The sequence below is a fragment of the Mucor mucedo genome, assembly GCF_025094135.1.
Source record: "Mucor mucedo strain NRRL 3635 chromosome Unknown EV154scaffold_62, whole genome shotgun sequence".
NCBI lineage: Eukaryota > Fungi > Mucoromycota > Mucoromycetes > Mucorales > Mucoraceae > Mucor > Mucor mucedo.
The window spans coordinates 116,895-140,548 of record NW_026252346.1 but is presented as its reverse complement, the minus strand read 5'-3'; the positions used below and the strand labels follow the sequence as shown (position 1 = coordinate 140,548).

The window sequence follows — 23,654 nt, the reverse complement described above, 5'->3', positions numbered from 1 at the left end:
TCATAAAAATACACCTTTTAAAAACATTATGAACTATCAATGCAGAATATGAAAACTGTAAAATTCATAGGATACATCCTTTGATAGCCTTTGTCTGGAATTTTTTTTTTATTCTATTTGTATAATATATATATATATATATATATATTACGTTAGTCTGAATCATTTTTTTTACGTCTGTCTGGAATATATTTTTGTTCATCTGAAAACATTTTTGAGTTCTCCTTGTCTGAATTTAAAGTGCTAATACTGTAACAGTGACCCAAGAATTCTGATTTAACAGACCATGCCGTTTTAAAGTATGTGGATGTATATACTCAGCGCACTACATTTTAGAAACCATTAGAGTCGTTTAAAACGGTACAGTCTGACTTACAGTCTTAAGTGGACCGAAAAGAATGCCGTATTTACTATTGCTAATGCGAGAAAATGTACCAATAAAAGGTTTAGAATATATTGACAACATCATGAATAGTTTATAAGTTCTATTCCAGTAATACAGTTTACTGCATAAAGTATCAAAATTGCAGCTTTGTAAAATTTGAAAGACGACATTCAAATAGTGGAAACCCAGCCAACACTAGTGAGGACTTACACCAATTTATTTCGCATGAAATTGTAGAAGGCACAGATATCTTTAAGCTGCCAGAAACGGGTGAGAACAATTATTTTTAAATAGAAAGGTAGTAGAATTTCCTTTTTATTTATTATTTATACATTGCAATACAACAAATATATAAAAAATCTTCGTTTACTTGAGGGGAACAAACTTGGAAGAATGGGTGGCACCAATACCGGGACGACCATGCTTAACGGGCTTGTAAGAGATGGAGAATTCGGCGAGGTAGTGACCAGTCATCTCGGGCTTGATTTCAATTTGGTTGAAAACCTTACCGTTGTAGACACCAATGACGGAACCGATCATCTCGGGAACAATGATCATGTTACGGAGATGGGTCTTGACAACCTCAGGCTTTTCACCAGCGGCAGCAGACTTCTTGGCAGCACGGAGCTTCTTGATGAGACCCATAGGCTTACGCTTAAGACCACGTTGGAATCTTCTACGAGCACGACAGTGAACGAGCTCCATGAACTAAAGAATTCCAAATATGTTAGTATGTCGCGCACCCCTTAACTCGATCGTTACTTTTGAATACTTACTTGTTCAGAAGACAAGTCCAAAAGGGCGTCAAGGTCGATACCACGGTAGGTAAACTTACGGAAAGTTCTCTTTCTAGGAGTAGTTTGCTCGTCAGCCTATTTATTTTAACAGAATTAGTATAAGCATATGAGTATATTACGTAAAGCAGAAAAGCAGGAGAGACAGAACTAGAAACATTGTACAATGGGCAGGGTGATATTGACTTAATTTTAGATTTTTGGGTGCCAAGCTGCTTTTAGCGTATAAAATTTGTCGATAAATTCTGCATCCATTTAAAGCGTTGCATATTCCATCAATCCATCGAGTTTAAATCCAACATCGTTTTGCCATGTAACAGTTCTTTCCATCTCTATCCTGTCTCTGCTTCTTTAAATTATCTCCCACATACCATCTTAAAGCACAAAAAGAAGGATTACTATGCTTTCAGCTTTTTTCGGTGTCCATGTCGTTATAGTGCAAGTCCGGTAGACCAAAAACTTGCATCCTCAAAATTAAAATTCTTTCCGGGCCGGACAAAGAGTTTTCTTTACCGAAGAGCGGGGAAATGATTTTAAAGTGTACAGCAATCATTTGTATACAAGTGATCCAGACAATGCTGTAAAAGCATATTGTCTTACGTAGAGTATTTCTCCAAAAGCTCTGCTGGTTCCAGTTATTGTAAATTTTACATGAATTATGATAAAATACGTTGTGTTAATAAGTTTTAGTACGAGGAAATTATTATTTTAAATGAATTTGAACGATTTTTCACGACAGAATAGCCTCGCAATAAAAACTATTACCGATGATTTTTTTTTTTTTTTCGGTTTTTTAACAATTACAATCGGTTTTTCTTAAGATTAGCTCTAAAAAAGCGAGTCCAAGACAGGCATAATGGTTGAGATCGTTTGACTTAGTTTTTACTGCTTATCGTAATTTAACGGTAAATACGGCTGGGTTAAAATAGTGCCAAAAAGGTCACACGCCAAATATGTATGGTAATTGCAGTCCGTATATCCATCAATTATCAATGTACCAAATAATCGTAAGCCAATAATGATCAACGTCGAAAGCTGGCGTATTATTTATAGAATTTCGGACCGCATGTAGTCACTAATGAATAGTGTGTATCCGTAAAAGCCATAAAAATCCGCCGGCCTGTTCACATCGATTCAGATCTTAAAATATCATTAAATGCTTTGCATATTTCCAAATTATGCGCATAGTTTGTGTTCAATCAATAGTGGACACAATCGAAATCAGACAAATATGTTGTAAAAGTAAAACGAAGAAAGGGAACATAAAACAAGGAGTCGTGTAAATCAGCGCCACCGTTTTTAAATGAGCCAAAGTTTTGTCTGATTTTCATAACACAACTGTTATGGTGGGTGTGTTTAGTTTTTGCTTAAAAGAAAAAAAAACGCCTCCAAAAGATGCAAAGCCATGACCATTTGTCTGGATGTTAGATTTTTTTTACCAAAATAATGACATAAATATAACGTTTCATGATATTTCTTACACATTGTTGCAGAAGACGTATGGATGACCTAATGATTATTTCGGGTGATTGAAATTTGTTTGCATAAATCTTGTTTCTCCTCTAATTTTTTTTTTTTTTACTTTTTTTGTTTTTGTTTTTACTTTTCATTGAGCTCTTATGTCACTAGAAGTTCCTTTACTTGTGTCCTCGCCGACAAATATACTCACAATCCAAGATGTCGTACTTGACTCACCTGTTTGGCGAGCCAATGTGTTACATTTGGAAGACCAAATTGATCAATTTGAAAAGTGGATTGACGGCTTTATCCGTGCATTAAAGAATTATATCGAAGCTCTTATAAGTAAGAGCGAAGTTTTCCCAATTTTTATATATAAGCGACCACTCAACCTTTTATATACTTAGAACATAACACATTAGCAACAACTTTATGTAAACGGACTTTCTTGCATGGCTTAGATGGTACCTTGATTGGTAAAGTAAGCTTGGTTATAACATGAAATGCCTTACTGACAGTATAGCTTTACCCAGATTCCAAAATTGCTGGCAATGTGGTCAATAAGTTTGCAACAACATTACAATCGACAATTGCGTATCGTATGAAAACGGTATACCAAATAAAGAAAAGAATAAATCTAACACGCCAAAAAAGGCGCAACATAATTTTAATCCGACGAAAAGAACAATTAATTGTTTATTTTAGGCATCCGATTTAGAAGACCTACTGCTAAACCCTTTACAGCAAATGATCAAGCATGACTTAAAAAGCTTTAAAGTAAGTTTTTGTTTTGTTTTTTCGGCAAAAACCCATCCGTTGATAGAAAAAGCTTATATAGGATAGCAGAAAGGGATTTGATAAAATGCTGGATAAATACGAAACCCAATTATATAGATACAATGTATTGAGCAAACAAAAGGAAGCAAGTGCATTAAGAGAAGATGCTTTTCAAATGTTTGAATTGAGAAAACAATATGTCAAAACTAGTGGTGATTATTTTTCAAAGCTGGTTACCTTTAAGGCTAATTTAGAAAACCTATTGGTGGACTGTTTCTCCGGAGCATTAGGCGCTCATACTGATGAAATCGATGAATCCGTGTATGCTTGTGTGGCTGTAAAAGCTAATTTGTCGGGTTGGAGACAGTGGTTGGACGAGGTAAATGTTATTGTTATTTAAAAGATACATACATATGAGATCATCTGTCTAAATCATTCCATCATCACCAGAGTAAAGTCACATGCGATTATCAAGCACAGAGAATGAATAAACGATGTACAGAACTACAGGATATTTATATTGAGCAAATGAAGCCCCAAAGGTCTTTAAAACGATACTCTGCACAAACTAGTGACAAATTACAGGTCATTGCTTCTCCCAACCCTCATCCTGAAAGTGATGAAGAACCACAAGTCAATAAGGCTTTACCTATGGGTATATCCTCTGCAGATCCTAAAAAGACAGGCAATAAACAAGGTTATTTAAATAGTCGTATTGTAATCACTGGGAAATCTGCTCGGCCTCCTTGGTCTAGGAAATGGTTTTTTTTACAAGGGGGATGGTTTGGAACATGTACTGTCACAACACTGAATAAAGAAAAGGGCTGTATTGTCTTGGGTGATCGGGTGGCAATAAAGGAATGTGTATTTCGTGTAAATACTGATATTGATCGACGCTTTTGCTTTGAGGTGGTTCATCCCAAATGTTCTTTTTATTTGCAAGCCGAGAATGAAGACGAAATGCAACATTGGTTATGGGCCATCGAATACAACAATATGGATCATGGTTCACATAAAAATGAAGTAGAATCAAAATCACCTCAAGCTCTTTTATCTCCTCTGATGGTGGACAATAACTCTTCCGTCGCCATGTCAACATCTCCTTCACTCGATTCAGACAATGAACGAGCCATTACACCAACTGCTTCAACCACTTCATCACTAACAGCGCTCATGATTCGAGAGGGGGAAAATACCATAACAGATATGCCCCAGCCTATTAATACGCAGCAGGATAGTAATACAATTTCTCACCAGTTATCATCGTGGGGTATGCCTTGGCTAAGTACCGGTATCAATGTTCTTTCGAATCCGTCAGAGGAGGATCTTTCCTGCAGTCCGAACCTAAGGTCGTCTAACAGCAGTACCATTACAAATAGTATCCAGCAACTAGTTGTGTGGCCGACGAAATTAGAAATGGATGTGCCGACTCCTAAAATATCTCATTATTCCGTCGATTTAGTCACTAGCCAACGGGAGTTACGATCGTTGTTTGCCAATGTACCTGAAGATGAAGTGGTGGTAGAATGTAATATCACAAAAAAGAGACGGACAAGTTTTAGTGACTCATTGTTTGTATTCTATAGCTTTCTTGGCTTCATTGTATCGAAAGCCCAGTGATAAAAATGCCGACAATTCTTTATCATACAGTTATAGTGGCATGGTTTATGTAACACAAAAGAGTCTTTGGTTTTACAGCTGTATAATGATGACTTGTGTCAACATGGTAAGTAAGCGATAATCAAAATCGACTCTTTTCTGATTTCACCTCCAAGATTGTTCTACCTTTAGATGAGATAAAGTCAGTGCGTTTAGATAGTAAGGATTTCTCGAGTAACATGCTTATGATACTTGAGTTGAAAACGTCAACATCTTTCAATTTCGGCCTATGGCTTGAATCTCCCGATCAAATCTGCGACCGTCTCAAGTCTATTATCGAGAATTACAAGTCTATGGATACTCAGACCTTGTATGATACCATACGAAATATTACAACTAATAAAAAGACAAAGACACCCACAAGTCATGTCACAACATCTAGTGCATTGTATGCATCTGTGACTCCATTAACAGTACAGGCACAACAGCAGCCCATACAGCAGCAGCAGCAACAGCAACAGCAGCAACAGCAGTCGCAGTTGCAGTTGCCGTCGCAGCAGCAACAACAACATCAGACCGTATTAACAACGTCATCATCCGCAGATACAACAGATGACACAGATGTCGTACCTACTAAAAAAGAGGAAGAAGCTGTTACTCCACCGCCCATGCATCGTGCCTCGCCTGCTCAAGGCGCTTTAGCGGCAGTCTACAATGCATCCAAGAAAAAGTCAAATCTTTCTGTTCTAAAACAATCCGATAATTCACAAGCGTCTTCACAAGTGTTACCGCACCAAAGCACTGCGGAAGAATGGCCTAGTCATGTACCTAAGCCCAAGGAAAAAATCCATTGCGAATGTACAGACCATCTGGATAAAGTAGAAGCTGATATAGTTTTACCTATAGGAGCTAAACACGTATTTGATCTTATGTATGCCACAGATATATGGGAGAAGCTGAACAAATCCAAAAACTATACAGAGCCTACATTTTCAAGCTGGTCCCAAAATGAAGAGGTTTTGGAACGCACAGTGAATTACGTGATGCCAGTGACCGCGCCCATGGTGAAGGCAAAAGAGACAGATGTAGTTGAAACTCAACAAGTTCTGTATCAGAAAGAGTATATTTGTTATGTAATAATGGTGACGACAAAAACACCTAATTTGCCATATGCGGATGCGTTCATACCCTGTGTAAAATATTGCATTACCTATGTGTCTGCATCTAGCTGTAGACTCGTGTGTTCGATTGGTGTCAAGTGGCTTAAAACCATATTCGTTAAGGGAATGGTAAACAAGGCGGCAGCAAAAGGTATGGCAGAAACTGTGGAAAAAATTGTGCCTATTCTTCAACACGAAGCATCAAAAGGAACTAGTATTGAAAACAATAATAACCATCACGACACCATCAAAGCAAAAAATGCCGAGTTGCCACCCATTCCAAAAGATGAGCCGGAGAAGACGACGAGTGCATTCAATAAAAGTGCAATTTTATTTGGACTGGCCTATGTTGTATTCATGATATATCAGCTACACCTATCAAAAAGGTACGAGTCGCTTTTACATCAGACAGAGAGTAATGGTACCAGCATGGTATGGAGAGGTGTCTATCTGCGTGATTTACAGGATAAAGTAACAGAAAAAGCTGTGGTGTTAAGTCATGTCAATCCAAATGTATACGAATTATTCCAAGAAGCTAGAAGCAATGGCACTGCACAACAATGGAAATATCCATGGTTTAGCAAGCTACACAGAGACATGGCGGAAGAATTGGGTTACTCGAGAGAAAGATTAGGTGCGATTCGATATGAATTACTTTCGACATTTCGCATCCTAAATCGAGTCGAATATCAGTTGCTTGAGATTGAATACTGGAATTGGCTTTCAGATCAAAAATTAATGTGTAGCAATCAGGACAAGTCTCCTGTTTGCAAGGAAATTGCTAAAGAGCGTGACGCTTAAAAAATTTGCATACATCAAATGAAATTAATAAAAAAAAAAAAAGTTGTTTATATTACAATTTTCAAGAAAATGTGGAGAAAGAAAAGTAAATTAGATGATTCAGACACACGCAGCTTGACGATCACTCAGAATTTGGAGGGAGCAGTACATTCCCTTACCGAAGCCAATAAAACCATGGGTCATACATTAAACGCACTCATGGATTTCACCAAAGATTCACATCGCCAGGCACATGCGACACAATGTGAAATATCTTACGAACTTGTCACCCAAGAAGAAATCGTGAATGCGAGCCATGAACTCATTCCCGATCTTGTCATAGAGTGCCGTAACTTATTGGAAAGAGTGAATCAACATTTATTCGAACTCAAGAAAAAAGAAACAAAACTGAAAGAAGTGGTGAAGGGAAAAGATGCCATGATAGAAAAACTGAAGCACGACATTAATAATGTGCATGGAAACTCAAGAGTTGATATTGTCGATAACGAGAAGAGACTTAGCTTAAGTAGCACGAAAGAAAGACTAATAGAAGAAATCGCAAGAGAAAAGAAAAAAAAGGCAGCTGGACTTGCCAATTTAAAGAAACTTAAGGCTTCTAACGAGGAGGCATTAAATAAACAAAAGGAGGGTCTACTTTCTAGTGAAGGTTGGCAACGATATCAAACAGATTCCATAAAAGAAATAGCACAATTGGTTAGTCGAAAATATTAAATTCATAATTGAAATTAATGAATTACATTAGAAAAGTGAGCATATCAGAAAGCAAAAAGAACTACAGGAAAAGAAACAATTGAAAGAGAGGGAAGCTGATGAAGCTTATTCAGAACGGAAGGACCTTTTAACCACTAAGGGTAAAAGTAGATATACAGAAAAAAAAAGTTTTGTTTATTGACATTGAATTAGAATCCATAGCAACGTTTACCGAGCAATTAAAGACAATTCAAAACGCCATGAGTAAACTCAGAGAATCGGGAACAACTGCATCAGTTACACAATGCGAGCAATTATGCGATGGGTATCTTGGGGCACTACATAGAGAAACAGAAACGTCACCGATTGAGCTAGGACCATCAAAGATTGAAAAGATAAAAACGCTATGCAGGTTGTTACTTGCTAATCGTATGAGTGGTAAAACGACAGGACGAATTATAGAACTATTACTGTCGAAGGGAGAAGTAGGTATTGAAATATTTTTGGAAGAATTCCCGTGGACAGAAGATGAACGACATAATTTTGCCAACGTTACAATTAACCTTGTACAAAATAATATTTTATTGCAAAATGGGACTAATTTTTCATTGAAACAGTAAACAAAATGCACACATGCCCTAAATAAAATCACATGTTTATTTATTTTTTTATACTTCCATTTCATATGCAACTATCTCCTGGAGTTGCTCTAATAAGTTTGGATGTTGATTAAATACTTGATAGACCTTGGCTTCCCAAACTTTATCCGAAATTTCATCCTTGTTTGAGTTTAACAAAGTCTTTACAAAGTCATCAAATTCCTTGTCTCCTTGAATTGACTCTTTGCAGTTTATAAAGAACTGAGGATACGCTTCTTTTGATAAACGATCTGGATAATTTCGGATCAATGATATGTCCACATTAGAGAAATAATCTTCTTTTTCTTCTTTTTCTTCTGGGCCCAAATAACCAACCAATTCTTTAAATTTTTCTAATAATGATGGTACTGCATGCAAGGCTTTTGAAATACGTTTCATCCATTCTTTATCGCTTATTTTGTTTCGATCGCAATAGAGTGTATTTTCAAAACGTGGCCATTTAGAATCCAAATGTTGTTGTAGTGATGTAAAGAATGCCTTATTATGACGTACTAATCCCTTCATTTCACTGGGTCGGTCAAACAACGCAACCAGCATCGAATCTGGAACAATTTGTGCTGTAATATCAATAGTAGGTGATACTACCGTGCAAGGTGATAAAAGCTCTTCTTCAATGTTATTCTCTGTCGGTGGGAGATCAAATGTAACAGAGCTTTTACGACGGTGACTGGTCGTGTCAATTGGCGGAGTCAGTGAAGTATTGGTTTCTTGCGAAGGTGAGAAAATCATGTAAGAAGTAGACATTGAAATGAAGACAAAACAAGAATTAAAAAAAACCAATTTAGAGTTATATACTTTTCCGTAGAAATTATTGCAAGTCACCATGGTCTCATGATCTACCTCTCTGTTTGCTCTATTTGGAATAAGCCCTTTCACTTTACCCATATTTAAAGAGGCGATATCACTTATTTTGATGCATTTTGTTTTCCTCACCTTCCACCCTATTCAATTTTGATCTAAACGCTTCCTCAATGAAGACGTCTAACTTATGCATGGTAAAAATCCCCTTTTATTATCTCTCTACCCAGGATTCAATGCAGCAATAACGAAACGACAGCTTCACTGTACTCACTTTCACTGTTTCTGGTTCTGGTTTGTTCATATTGGGAATATCAGCTTTCAAATCAGTCTTGTGGACAGTGATAAATCAATAGGTAATAGCACATGCTTTACTTGACAAAGAAAACATTGGATTTGAGCTTTCCAAAGATCCAATGACATATTTGATCAAAAAGGAGGGTGGGAAATAAATTTCTGGCCAATAAAAACGGAGAAGATCTTTTTCGAAAAAGTGGCCTTTTTTATCTTCTTCCATGGACACGGTTTCCTTACCATTTGATCATAATTTATTAATAGATAGAGCTTATATTGTAGCCTGATAATTATGAGTGATGGCTAAAAATGTAATATATCTGGTTACTCATCAACAAGTCACGAAAAGCAGAAGAAGGGCTCTTTTTATCTTTTCATTCAAGATTTTAAGCTCTACAGAATAGCTGCTTGACTTATGTAGAAAATGTAATGGAGGCGTTTTCTTATACATTCCAAATTATAATTCAATTTGTTTATTGAACGAGAATTAAAAAGTGCATTCTAGGGAACTCTTAGTTACTAAAATGAATCTACGCCAGTACTTTAAAAGCATTAAGTGGTTATTATGTCAGTCTTTTATCATTTGCAAGGGTAATTTAACAAAAAAACTCAGCAAAATCAACCAGCATTGATTTTGTTGTCTAAGGAATGTCTGTCATAGCATATCGACCCTAAATTGGGCTTGAACAGAATAAACTTCCAATCCCTTTTTATTTCCGCTGTTTAAAAACAGCATTGTTTGTTCAACACATCAAAAAACAATGACGACTATGGTAACATGATGACTACGGCTGTTCGAAAATACGCATATCAGATTACAAGATAATTTTTTTAATAATGGCCAATGGCTATCCTTTGATAATGATGTGTCCTATTATTGTATGTCTTATAATATGGCGATGAGACCTGAATGATTCAATAAATTGGTGTGCAACACGAAATGACACATGACGTTAGAATATTCTTTAATGCTTTAAATAACAAAGAAGGGCCGTAATCGCTAGTCATTTTAGAAAACAAAATCCAGAAAAACAAATAACGTCAATATTTTTTTAGCTGTCTAATATCATAGACGATAGTTGTAAGAATATCGCATTATTATTTTTCAAAAAGGAAGGAATAATTCTGCAAAACAAATCAACATTAATAAATAGACGTGTACCATCCATATGTGCATATTCGGAGCCCCAGCCCAGCTTTTTGTTAGCTTAGATGGTTTGTAAGGATTAAGAGCCCCTTGATAAAATGAACCGCAGAGAAACGATAAATAAGTTTAGGGCGAAAGTTTGTTTATTGTGTTCAAAGGAGATTTGAGCCGGGAGCAAGAAATGAAATAATGTGTAACCTCACAATGCTTGCATCGTTAAGATATATGTATATTTCTCTACCAATTGAAGATTTCAGCTAGCATATGGTTTAAGCTTCTCGTAATAAGCACGTCTTTGAAAATCGTTGACTGTAAGTAACCTTGAAAGTGTCTGTGTAGATAGGTTTGTCTTCAATAAATGTCACAATTTGCTGTAGTGTAGGCACCTTCAGATCAAACTTCACATGTCCATAATTACATATTATGTGAAGTTCTTTTTGATGAAGCTTCATTCATGGCAGATGAAATGAGTTGTTGAAGTTGATCAAGATAGTACCCTACACGGAAGGTTCCATGCTTACACCGAACTGCCATTGTGTGATCTAGAAAATTATTTTTCCCGAATGTGTGACGGTTATCATGATTAATAAGAATAATCCTTCAAAAATCTATTTGATAAAAAAGAGACAACTTGTTTTTTCCTCATTCACTTTTATTTTCTTTTATCTTGTTTTCTAATCTGTTACCATGGATACAAAACAGTGGGTGGTAAATCACCAAACTGATTCAAGTGGTCAACCATGGTCTGGCATGTGTAGAAACCCAGAAGGCTTTGTAAGTAACACTTGTTTCTGTTTTCTATCTACACTTAGTAACTCGTACATTGATAGGGCCCATTTTCTGTATATCGAGTACCAGATTTCACACCCTGTTTTGAAGACACGTGAGTTTTATGTATTCAGGAGGAAAAACTACAGATCTAACACCATTTTTAGTGTGATTACATTTATTCCTTATGTCTTTGTTATATTTACTGGCATGATCAGACTTTGGATTCTATCCAAAAGAGAGCCTTTATCATCAGATATGACTCGCAATTGGCTTTACTTTGCAAAGATGGTAAAAAAAAAAAATGATGAGCTAGTGTTGGATCAGAAAGCTAATGTTTCTTTAGACGACGTTATTATTGCTTTTGTTTACTGCTATCTCAGCCTTCACTCTTTCTATTTTGGATGTTGGAATTGAATGGATTAATGATGCTCAGATTTTGTCACAGGCTTTAACGATTTTAGTCTTGGTAAAAAAAATACGAGAATTGTTAAAACAAATCTGACAATAGAGTCATCTAACGCAATTTTTTTTTTTAGATATTCGTAACTGGATTGCATCATATTGAATACACACGTAACCGTGTCTCATCTGCGACCCTATTATTTTTCTGGTTATTTGTTTTAGCAGCCGATGGCGTCAAATTGCGTACTCGTATCATGAATCATGATTATGACACCAATGCTATTCAATTCGCCTTATTCTCTTTAAGCTATGCTTTATCATTGGTCATTTTTGCTTTAGAAAACAAAGATAGGCCTAAGAGCCAATATATCATGTTGGAGGAAGATGAGGTATTAAAAGACAATTGGGCTATAAATAGTTGCCACTAACACATAAGTTAAAGCACGATTCCCCCGAAGAAAAAACAAATATCTTTGGTAGACTTACATTCAGTTGGATGACACCTCTGATGAGATTAGGTTACCAAAAACCTTTAGCCATGGATGATTTATGGTAAAAATCGATGATTAGTAATCCATGCTGCGGACCATTTTCTAAGTCAGATTTATTTGCTAGGAATCTTAAATCAGACGACCAGTCAGCCATTGTTGGTGCTAAGTTCCAAGAGAATTGGAGAAAGGAAATGAGTAAAGCAAAGTAAGCCTACTAAAAAAATAATATTGGATAACGAAATAAGGATGAATTTAACGGTTTTTGATAGACCTTCTCTTTTACGTGCTCTTGTAAAAACCTTGGGTGGACCCTTCTTCTTGGCAGCTGTAAGTGTGAAAAATAGGATTAAAATATATTTGGACAATGTTAACATTCGGCCCTATTTTAATTAGCTTTTCAAAGCTCTCCAAGATATTTTACAATTCACCCAACCTTTGCTTTTGAAAATTTTGATGAAATGGGTAACGAGTTACAACTCCGATGAACCTCAACCTGCATACCGAGGTGTCTTTATAGCGGTTGCCATGTTCTTTACAGCTATCTGTCAAACAATGTTCCTTCACCAATATTTCCAACGCTGCTTTATGACCGGTATGCGTCTTCGTGCTGCTCTCGTTACGTCCATTTATCAAAAAACTTTGGTGTTGAGTAACGCTAGTCGTCAAAAGTCAACAGTAGGAGAGGTAAGGATCGATTTGTATTATGAACTGTGTGTATTTTTGTCTAACCACAATTATACGATAGATTGTTAATCACATGAGTGTAGATGCTCAAAGATTAATGGATTTGTGCACATATTTCCATATCGGTAAGATTTAATAATCCTGCAAGCTAAAAACAAAGCATTAATATTTTAACAGTTTGGAGTGGACCTTTGCAAATTATCCTTGCCTTATTTTTCTTGTACAATACTATGGGGCCCAGTATTGGCGCCGGTGTTGGAATCCTTATTCTTGCTATTCCCTTGAATACTTATATTGCCCGTAAAATGCGTGGATACCAAAAAACACAGATGGGTAATAAGGATTCAAGAGTCAAGTTGATGAATGAAATTTTAAACGGTATTCGCGTCATCAAATTGTATGCTTGGGAATCACCTTTCTTGGAAAAGATCAGTTATATTCGTAACGAACTAGAATTAGCTACCTTGAAAAAGATCGGTGTTCTTTCTGCTGTTCAAAACTTTACTTGGACCTCTATCCCTTTCTTGGTCTCTCTCACTACATTTGCTGTCTATGTGACTATTTCTGACCACCCCTTGACAAGTGATATTGCATTTGTAGCCATCGCTCTCTTCGGTCTGTTGCAATTCCCCCTTACTGTCTTCCCTAACGTGATAACATCTACTATTGAAGCTTCTGTCTCTCTTTATCGAATCGAAAACTACCTTTCTTCTGAAGAGATTGATGTTAACTCTGTCACGCGCTCGGACTACCGTAATGATCCTACTTTCACCGAAGAAACCCCGCTTGTTGAAGTGAACAATGCTAAAGTTAAGTGGTCTCTTGAGGATCCCAAGCCTGTTTTGAGTAACATCAACCTCAAGGTTAAGAAGGGTGAAGTAACCGCTATTGTAGGTCGTGTGGGCTCAGGTAAGTCTTCCTTGATCAGTGCTTTATTAGGTGATACCGTCAAGTTAGAAGGTGATGTTATACTCCGTGGTTCTGTCGCCTATGTACCTCAACAACCCTGGGTCATGAATGCTTCTTTGCGTGACAATATCGTTTTTGGCCATCGTTGGGACCCTCATTTTTATGATCGTGTTTTGGAGGCCTGTTCTTTGAAGAGTGATATTGCTATATTGAATGGTGGTGACCAAACTGAAATCGGTGAACGCGGTATTAACTTGTCTGGTGGTCAAAAAGCCCGTGTATCTCTTGCCAGAGCTATTTACGCTCGTGCTGATATTTATTTATTGGATGATCCCCTTAGTGCTGTTGATGCTCATGTCGGTCGTCACATTTTTGATAATGTAATTGGCCCTGAAGGTATCTTAAAAAACAAGGCTCGTGTTCTTGTCACCCATGGTATTTCTTATTTGCCCCGTATCAATCACGTTGTTATGTTGCGTGATGGCGAGATTGCTTTAAGCGGTACTTACAGTGACCTCATGAGTCAAAAATCCGAACTTTATGCTTTGATCAACGATTTCGGTAACCAAAGCAACAACAAGGCTCCTTCTGAGGATGAAATTACAGTAGACGATGAGGATGTACTTCAATCAGATACCGCGTCTATTGAACTTGTTCCTCGTGAGGAAGATGCTACCTTGCATCGTCGTCGTCAACGTATGAACAGCGATGCTTCTATAATGAGTGCCAAGACTCTTCGTCGTGCTTCTCTTGTATCTCTTAACAAAAAGGGAAAGGCACAAAATGGCGGTAATGACCGTTTGATTACTGTTGAAGAAAGTGCGAAGGGTAGCGTAACTTGGGATGTGTATAAAGAATATGCCAAATCTTGTTCGTTCTATGGTGTTATCGTCGTGCTTTTATTATTGGTTCTTGCTCAATTGGCTTCTGTCGGTACTAACTTGTGGTTAAAATACTGGTCTTCTCACAACCAAAATGAAGGCACGAACGATGGTATCTGGTTCTATCTTAGTATCTATGCTCTTATTGGCTGGTCTTCGACCTTGTTTGCAATGGTCCAAACCCTTGTTCTATGGGTATTCTGTGCTATTCGTTCCGCCCGTGTCTTACATTCTGAAATGCTGGAGACTATCATGCGTTCTCCCATGTCATTCTTTGATACTACTCCCTTGGGCAGAATTTTAAATCGTTTTAGTAAAGATCAGCATACTGTCGATGAAGTTTTACCCAGAACTTTCAATGGATACTTCCGTGTACTTTTTTCTGTCATTTCTACAATTGCCATTATTGCGTTCTCGACTCCTCTCTTTATGATTTTGGTAATTCCTCTTGGTTGCATTTATATTTATGTTCAGCGTTACTACCTTACCACATCTCGTGAATTGAAACGTTTAGATTCAGTTGGTAAGAGTCCCATTTATTCTCATTTCCAGGAAACTATCTCCGGCGTCTCTACAATTCGTGCCTATGAACAACAAAATCGCTTCATGTTTGAAAATGAAGGTAAATTAGATGATAACCAAAGGGCATATTTCCCTTCTATCTCCTGTAACCGTTGGCTCGCTGTTCGTCTCGAGTTTTTGGGTTCCATCATTATCTTAGCCGCTGCATTATTTGCTGTACTTGGTGTTGTGTATGGTTCCTCTAGAATCGATGCTGGTTTGGTCGGTCTTTCTGTTTCTTATGCATTGAATGTAACTCAAGCTTTAAATTGGGTCATTCGTTCTTACTGTGAAATTGAAACGAATGTTGTTTCTGTTGAACGTATCAAGGAATATATTGATTTACCTACCGAGAAATACAACGCTGTTCGTGGCGTGAGTCCAATGTGGCCTGAAAAGGGTCTGATTGAATTCCGTGATTACGCAACACGTTACCGTCCTGGATTGGATCTTGCGTTACGTGATTTGTCATTCACCGTTGCACCAAAAGAGAAAATTGGTATCATTGGTCGTACTGGTGCCGGCAAAAGTTCATTGAGTTTAAGTTTGTTCCGTATCGTTGAAGCAGCCAAGGGATCTATCTTTATTGACGGTGTTGATATTTCCAGTCTTCGTTTGTTTGATCTTCGGTCCCGACTCACTATTATTCCTCAAGACCCAGTGTTGTTTGCTGGTACTGTAAGAGATAATTTAGATCCTTTTGGTACCCATGATGACGCCGAACTCTGGCAAGCATTACATCATTCTCACCTTGGAGAATACATCACCAAGTTAGACAACAAACTGAACGCAATTGTTCTTGAAGGTGGTGAGAATTTCTCTGTTGGACAACGTCAATTAATATGTTTAGCCCGTGCTCTTCTCCGTAAAACAACAATTCTTGTTCTCGATGAAGCTACTGCTGCTATTGATGTAGAGACGGATTCTATCATTCAAGAGACTATTCGTAGTCAATTTGCCCACTGCACAATCTTAACCATTGCTCATAGAATCAATACTGTTTTGGACTCTGATAGAATTCTCGTCTTAGACAAAGGTTCTATTGCTGAATTTGAATCGCCTACTAAACTATTAGAAGACAAGCAATCTATCTTCTATTCTATGGCGAAAGAAGCTGGTCTTACTGAGTAGATGTTTCTTTCTTATATTAAGAGAGGGAATTTTGTATATCTATTTTGGACTCTTTATATTTATCATCTCAGTTTTTTTTTTTTTTTTATTGATATCAATTTATTAAACATTTTTCTTGTAAACAAAGTAAATTAAAGAGGGATTAAAAATTGCTCGCCAAATGAAGTAATTTACTGAGTGCGATTTAATGGATGCAGGTACAAAGCGGAGTATGATTGTCCGAACATATGTGATGATCTTTCCGTCAAAGTTTCCCTAGTTTAATTTATGGGGTTCAACGTATACCTAATGTGGTAAAATGTAACGTTACTATTCTGTCAAACGCCTGCAATTGGCCAGTGTGCTTATGATATTACAAAGAAGTATTACGTGGATCGGATCACAGCGGATATACATAAATGAATTAAACAACAATGTCATTATTTTAATTTATAGTCTGAAATTTTGAATCCGGATTTATTTTGTTCCGAGAAGCTCTTTAAACACTAGTGAACGAGTCAAGTAGATGTTTGTTTGTGCGTATCAATTGATATGGCTCTGGTGTCTTACTTCTATGTTATAATAAGCATGCTTATCCAATTGTCAAAAAAAGAAAGCATTTCTCAACTCTAAGTTCCTTATATGGTATATGATGACACGAGTTGTGTACATGTTTTGCTTATAAACCATACTACCGTCAGGCATACCATTAATGATCAAAAATGGTGTTCTAAGAATAATATGTTAAACACACATGAGGGTGATAGCCTTCCTTGTAAATGCATTTTATCGATAGATGCCCAGCGTAGATTGTATCTTTTTTTTAAAAACCTTGCCTATCTAGGATCTCAGGTTACTGTTATACAAAAAAATATGCAGAACAGCATCTGAGTGTATAGCTACTTTCCTTATGCGTCGACATCTCCCACTTGAAATTTTGTCATCTTAATGCACGCGTATCCACATAATTAAAGATATGCAGCATATAAATGAATTATGTAACTTGGTCACAAAAGACAGAATTTTTAATGGATCGCGGATAAACGCCGGGCCAAATACACAAAAAAACAGAAAACCGTAGCTGTCTATAAGCTTTCATGTATCACCAAAAATTCTAGGCCAAAAACTGGTTTTTTCTTTATCTTTTTTCTTTTTATTAGGAATACAATTAGTAGGTTAGAGATTCCTAATGGGCTGGTTTCTTTTTGCGTTTAACAATTGATAGAGAGGGAGAATAAAATATGTATGATAAAATGAGTCAGGTCGAGTTCTATTCGTCTTCTCTGATTTCAGATCAGGATTGTATAATGATATCTTCGAACAATCTCCGCGAAAATGAACTATTCACTAAGTCCAACTGTGCTTTTGTTTGACCTACCACTTCTTATTTATATAGAGAAACAAACCATTCCTTCTGCATTATTTTTCAATCATATTTCCTATCTGTCTTAAATCATATGGTACATATTTCTGGACTAACGTGACAATCGTTATTTTTACAAACAAAGCCCGGTTGATTGTTTAATTTACAGGCTGACCAGCGGAGATTGTTTAGACGAGCAACTCCGTTTTTTTTTTTTCATAGTTCCAAAAACAACAAACATGGTAGCCATACACCTAGCTTTCGAAATTTCGGGATCCTTTCACATAATCATATATTGATGACTTTCTAATACTATTTGTAAATAATGTTATTTTTAGGATTGTTCGAATAATGGTCAAAAATGCTTCTGACATTCTAATTAGTAAATTTTACGTGATTTTTTATAAAAAAAAAAAAAAAAAAAAAAAAAAAATTAGGTGGGGAAGTCAGAATGTTAAATGGATCTTTTAATATTGTTAATCCTCTTCTCTCTTTCAATTTTTTTTTTAAAAAAAAAATATGGTAAATTGAAAAACAAGTAAACAACATATAAAATACTATACAAGGAACCACTCAAGACTAATCTAGAAACCTTTTTTCTTTTATTTTTTACGACGTTAAAAGGTCTTTGGAATCGATTTCTATTTTATTTATAATAGATTTATCAAGTCTCTGTATCCCGTTCTGATAAGTAAAACTTTTCTCAACTGAAAAATTATTTCTCACACTAGTTTGTTAGCTGATATATTAAGTGATAATCGGTTCACCCAACTTTTTTTTTTTTTTTAAAAAAAAAAAAAAAACTATTCTTATCTTTCAGGTGTGATAGATATTGCTTGGCGCATATATGTAGAGCATCGGTGGTATTCTCTTGCATTAAATATTTGTTACTGGTAGAATAAGGGAGCAAGTGATAGGAAATAATTGTACTTTCAGCGTGATATTTAAGTATAGTTATGGATGGCAAGTTAAATGTGGACCTGAAGTAACTGGCTGCTCCAACGATTGTTCAAGGAGCTTACCCTTTTCCTTTGTAGAGCTTTTTTTTTTCAGTATAATAAGACCTTGTTGACGATCAATCATTGAAAGGATTTAATATTTAAATCATCACGAGTAAATCGCACCAGTCTGAATACAACGGAAGAGGATCACTTATGTGTGACGGATGAACTGGCTTCTATTCCTGATCTAATTGCACCTGTATGAGTATGCTTTATTGCGATTCTGCGTGCCACCAATATAATTGGTAAAGGGACTCGGTACCTTGTTACATAGACACTAGTTTCCTCCCCGCCAAGTCTATATAATTGATTTCGAAAAGTAAATAGATAAGTTGGGACATCTAGAATATCACAATAAGAAAATAGAGAAGGAGAGCAATACATGACATTCAAACGGTTGTATATGAAACTAGTTATCATATGATGGTATAACTATCTCATTGTCGAACGTAGTACATTTTTAAACGAAAAGATATGTATACTATGACTGCGATTAATAAAAAAATGTGTCATAAAAAGAAAAAAAACTTTAAAATGACAAAGCGACGTTCGACCATATAACTTGAGGATATTCTAACTCTAATTTACAAGCGACGACATGGGAAAAACACGGGTTTCTTACTAACCTGGAATATGTTCTTTATTTAGATGTTTACATGATATTCATGTTACAGTCGGTTAATTTAATAGTACCGTAATGAGTGTGGCAAATTTAGAACGAGGAGAAGGGCCCTTCATTTATGGGCGGTCCGAGCACTATCGGCGTATGTAAAAACGATCTTCTGATTCACTTGCAATATGTACGACTACTTGGATCCTACTAATGATACTATCATTATAAACATTGGTAATTTCAGAATCCCATATTTTGGAAAAAAATAACAAATAAGGAATAAAATATATAGGCAGTCCAGTAAAAAAAAAGTTTGTATACGGGAATCTCGCGCGATTTCCAGAGCACGAAACTTGAGAAAAATCAGTCATCATCATCCGGCTGCCTAAAAAACTTGGGAATATGTTCTATATTAGGCTGCTGTATGGCCTTCTTAAAATACAATAAAATAGAAAGTTTTTGTCTTTTGTAACATAAATACTATTGAAATCCAGATAGCACTGTGAACCATCAACGTAAATGACATGCTTTCCGTTCCATTGCAATATGATTCTAGCTCCATTTGAATTGATTCTTGCCAACAACTGGTTTTTTAACAAAAAAAAAAATTTTTAAAAAAAAAAAAAAAAAAAAAAAAAAAAAAAAAAAAAAAAAAAAAAACTACTGATACTCCGTTTAATTTTGCACACGTTTTTGAACTCGACTTGAAAGACTACTTGTTGCTCCATATTACTTATACACGTGTGTTTACCTACCTAGAAGGTACTATTCTCTCACCAGAAAGTTAATCTAATAAAAAAAAAATCCGTTTATATTTTTAAGCGCAAATAATCATTTTAGGTGGAATTACAAAATATTATAACAACGAGCCACTCAAAATTGCCTTTTATAATTCTTAACAGTTAGTGTGTTTTGTTCTATTACCTATGTGCATTTGTAACGAAGCCTATTATGGGCCAGTGGCACACTGTTGTTTATTGTGGAAGTCAAGGTTTATGTAATATATTTCTTAGCATCGTGTTATTCAACCGAAGAGAAAAAACTTTCTAGAATTAAACAAAGGGGTTTATACAGTTTTAATAATAGTAATAATAAACCACGAATGATTCGATATAATAACAAGTTTAAATTACAGCTTTGAATATGTTCATATGTTGGAAAGAATTGAGTTTGGATAATTATATAAATATTAGAGGGTATTATGTATGTGTGATATAATAACGGTGTATGCAGTTTGCTGCAACGTATTTTACATAAATCGGGTTTGGTGATTTTCGAAAAACTAAAATCGTAAATTCCAGCCCTATTTTTCTTTTCTTTTTTTCTTTTTTTATGATGTATACATCAGGGGTTCGGTGGTGGTGTGGTGGGGGGTGATGGATCTGGTCTGGGAGGAGGTCTAGGGTTATAAGGCCTAGGTCTTCTGTATTCCGTATAAGCACAGTAGCATATCTTGTCAACAGTACTCATTAAATTATTTGATGTCAACCAGTCGCCTGATGCTAGGTAGGTACAGATCCGTAAAAGTATGTGTACAAAGTAAGCCAGTGTTGAATGTAGATTATAGGTTTTACTGTGTTGACCGTCGTGATTTTTCCTTCGATTAAATTTTGTATCATAAACCCAAACACATGAATTGTCTTTTTTTAAAAATCTTTTAAAAAATGAGTGCCTAATATGCATACATATAGAATTCTGCTTACCTTTATATTTAAACCCTGAATTAAGCGAATACGCGAGCCAAAAACTGAATGTGTGTTAATAAATATGAAAATAAATCAATAGGAGAAAAAAAAGTCACCCTAATTTTATTCTTTTATATTTATACTTTCTGAGCTATTTTCGAAGAAGGAAAAAAAAATATTGTCACACTTTTATTTCAAAATAAAATAAATAATAAATATAGAAGGACGTATGTCAAACATAAGATATAACCCTATTTTATGTCATTCGCTGTCTGTCCTACATCTAAACACTTTTCGTTTCCCCGAATCGTTTATTCGGTTTTATAATTGATAATTGACCCACATAAAAATAAAACAGTTTTATGAAGTCAAGGTCCGAAGATGTTTGGAATATAAGCTATAGCCACCACCCTAAAAACATGAACCTCCCAAGATTTGGGGAGGGTTAAGCAAGATCAATTTTTCTTGAAAAAAAAAACATTTCTGAACCTTTGCATTTGCACATAAACTTAATAATAAGAGAAGAAAAAAAGTAGAGCATAAAAGGATAAAAACAAGTGATTATCTATACTTTGTAAGGCATGAATTGTTAATTGAATTTTTGCATTGAAATTGACTTATTTTATGTAACCAATGCGAACAGCTTGGCTAAAAACATTATCTCCAAAACTCTACTCACGGGGGCACGTGCTTTGTTTCTCGATTGAATCGTAAAGGCGTAATTGACTATTCATCATCATCGTATGATCAACGGCTGTTTTTATTGTGTCGTACAGTGCCCTACCTTCTTTTTAGACCACGAAGTACGAATCTTTGTTAGGTGGTCATAGCTTTAAAATATTCCATTCATTTACTAAACAGACAAAAATCGATTATGATTCTGGAAGTATGCAATCACGTCTTTTGACCTTTTATGGATCTACTTGTATCACACTTTCACATAACAGCTAACTTTCTATGGTCAGTTACTCAACAAGATTGTTTTATAAAGTGTGATATAAATTATGAGGTCTTTTGCTTTTCATCTTAATGTTATGCGAGAAACACACACTTCAAAGAAATACTACAAACTATGTACAGAAAAACAGAAAACAACCATGTTAAACTCAGGCTATAATCAAATGGCTTTGGCTATTATACATCATTTATAATTCAAAGTATCAAACAAATCAATCTTTATAAAAATCAGATAGAAAAAAAAAACAGAATTAAACGAAAACAAGGTCATGTAGTACGCAAGGGCCTCAATAATTAAACGGGACAACCTTTTTAGCCGCAACTGTAACACATCGTGGAACCATTCGCATATTCCTCAATTCACGTCCCGCGACTGTGCTTTTAACCATGGAGATGGTCTTTTAACAAATTAAGGTTAACCTTCCCTTGTACCTTCAAAATTTAACTCCTTCAGTATTATGGTTTATAACACTATTGAAACGTTTTATAGTATATTCGATCACGTCATAGTTCAATACTTTTATCAGCATGTGTCAACGACAAAGATCAATTTAGAATGAATCTCCTTCTCACAAAATCTATTAGCTTATAATTTGTTAAATTCAAATAACGTCTAATACCTCCTCTTCAACACCCTTCAATTCACCTGTCATAACTAAACAGTATAATACCTGGCCTTTTAAAAAACACGGATAGTATACTCAATCAAGTTACTTGTGATATCCCAAAAAAAAAGAACAAAAAAAAAGTCAACTCTTCTAAACCACTGACTCACAATCGTATCTCTTATAAATGATCGAATCATAAATTTCCAGAATTAAAACAACGTACATACCTGGATAATTTATTAGAAATCCAGATATCCATATTTTTATAAGCAGATCTTACGTGTATTATTATTATAAAGATGCAAGGCTTTCAGCTCTTCATGATGTATTAATACTTAATATAATTTTCCGCCAAATGGCTTAAATAACATAAAATGACAGCCTTTGTTTTATGGCTATCAGTAACTAAAAGTATATTGTTTTTTTTTGTGCAAGTTAGATATCAATACAAACACGTAACCCCGAATAAGATTTAATCTAGTTTTTAGCTATTAGAGATGATAAACATGCCGCCAGTAGATTGAACATAAGGGGAACTACGCGCATTTCTAATAAAAGCAAACTGGTTCACAAAATAGCATCGATTCTGACTGTGTTCTATACACATCGCATATTTTGATTTTCACTCATACAATTGCTCTAAATTTTAGAATGAAAATTCTACTCTAAATATAGTACTAAGTTACTTTGTAAACATCTATAGATTTATTTATTTTTAACTATTTGGATGCCTCGATAAAGCTGAATCAACATCGGTTTTTACACCATATCATACGAATAGAAAGTACCGTGTTTTAGTTTTTTAAAAAAAATTAAGAAACTAAGTAAATCTCAATTGGCGTCTTAATTGAATTCTACGCAGTTTTCAGAGAGAACCAGATAATCCAGTCTTACAAAAAGTCATTGCATTAAACGCAGAGATTTTTAAAGAAAAATTACTTCTAAGATATCAAACACTTTTATCAATTTAGGCAGAAAAGTTTCACAACGCTGTGTTAAAAAACAAATGTAGTTATTTTAGTGAAATCATGGCTGTGTTGATGTCGACACAATCAC

At 35.5% G+C, this 23,654-nt stretch overlaps 5 protein-coding genes across 5 annotated transcripts; 3 read left to right on the top strand and 2 right to left on the bottom strand.

Annotated features, from left to right (window-relative positions):
• Positions 1–751: 751 nt before the first annotated feature.
• Positions 752–2,648, bottom strand: EV154DRAFT_603631 (putative ribosomal protein S15; the record flags this gene model as incomplete). Its single annotated transcript, XM_051607357.1, has 3 exons — positions 752–1,093; positions 1,162–1,257; positions 2,619–2,648. 3 exons carry the CDS (start codon positions 2,646–2,648, stop codon positions 752–754), a joined length of 468 nt encoding a protein of 155 aa, XP_051456363.1.
• A 97-nt stretch (positions 2,649–2,745) lies between these two features.
• Positions 2,746–7,032, top strand: EV154DRAFT_466447 (uncharacterized protein). The gene is made up of 8 exons (XM_051597735.1): positions 2,746–2,982; positions 3,045–3,113; positions 3,171–3,247; positions 3,343–3,414; positions 3,476–3,793; positions 3,865–4,942; positions 5,001–5,140; positions 5,190–7,032. The coding sequence occupies exons 1-8, from the start codon at positions 2,799–2,801 to the stop codon at positions 6,972–6,974; spliced, it is 3,723 nt and encodes a 1,240-aa protein (XP_051456362.1). The 5' UTR covers positions 2,746–2,798; the 3' UTR covers positions 6,975–7,032.
• EV154DRAFT_266374 (uncharacterized protein) lies at positions 6,702–8,308 on the top strand. Its single transcript, XM_051594679.1, has 3 exons — positions 6,702–7,667; positions 7,717–7,825; positions 7,878–8,308. Exons 1-3 carry the CDS (start codon positions 6,993–6,995, stop codon positions 8,282–8,284), a joined length of 1,191 nt encoding a protein of 396 aa, XP_051456361.1. The 5' UTR covers positions 6,702–6,992; the 3' UTR covers positions 8,285–8,308.
• Positions 8,309–8,332: 24 nt separating this feature from the next.
• Positions 8,333–9,052, bottom strand: EV154DRAFT_538635 (uncharacterized protein; the record flags this gene model as incomplete). The annotated part of the gene is made up of 1 exon (XM_051604294.1): positions 8,333–9,052. The coding sequence occupies one exon, from the start codon at positions 9,050–9,052 to the stop codon at positions 8,333–8,335; it is 720 nt and encodes a 239-aa protein (XP_051456360.1).
• Positions 9,053–11,192: 2,140 nt separating this feature from the next.
• On the top strand, positions 11,193–16,487 carry EV154DRAFT_466445 (multi drug resistance-associated protein MRP). Its single transcript, XM_051597734.1, has 11 exons — positions 11,193–11,336; positions 11,393–11,445; positions 11,498–11,621; positions 11,677–11,799; positions 11,870–12,124; positions 12,178–12,287; positions 12,351–12,431; positions 12,496–12,553; positions 12,620–12,910; positions 12,972–13,035; positions 13,088–16,487. The coding sequence occupies exons 1-11, from the start codon at positions 11,250–11,252 to the stop codon at positions 16,390–16,392; spliced, it is 4,551 nt and encodes a 1,516-aa protein (XP_051456359.1). The 5' UTR covers positions 11,193–11,249; the 3' UTR covers positions 16,393–16,487.
• Positions 16,488–23,654: the final 7,167 nt, after the last annotated feature.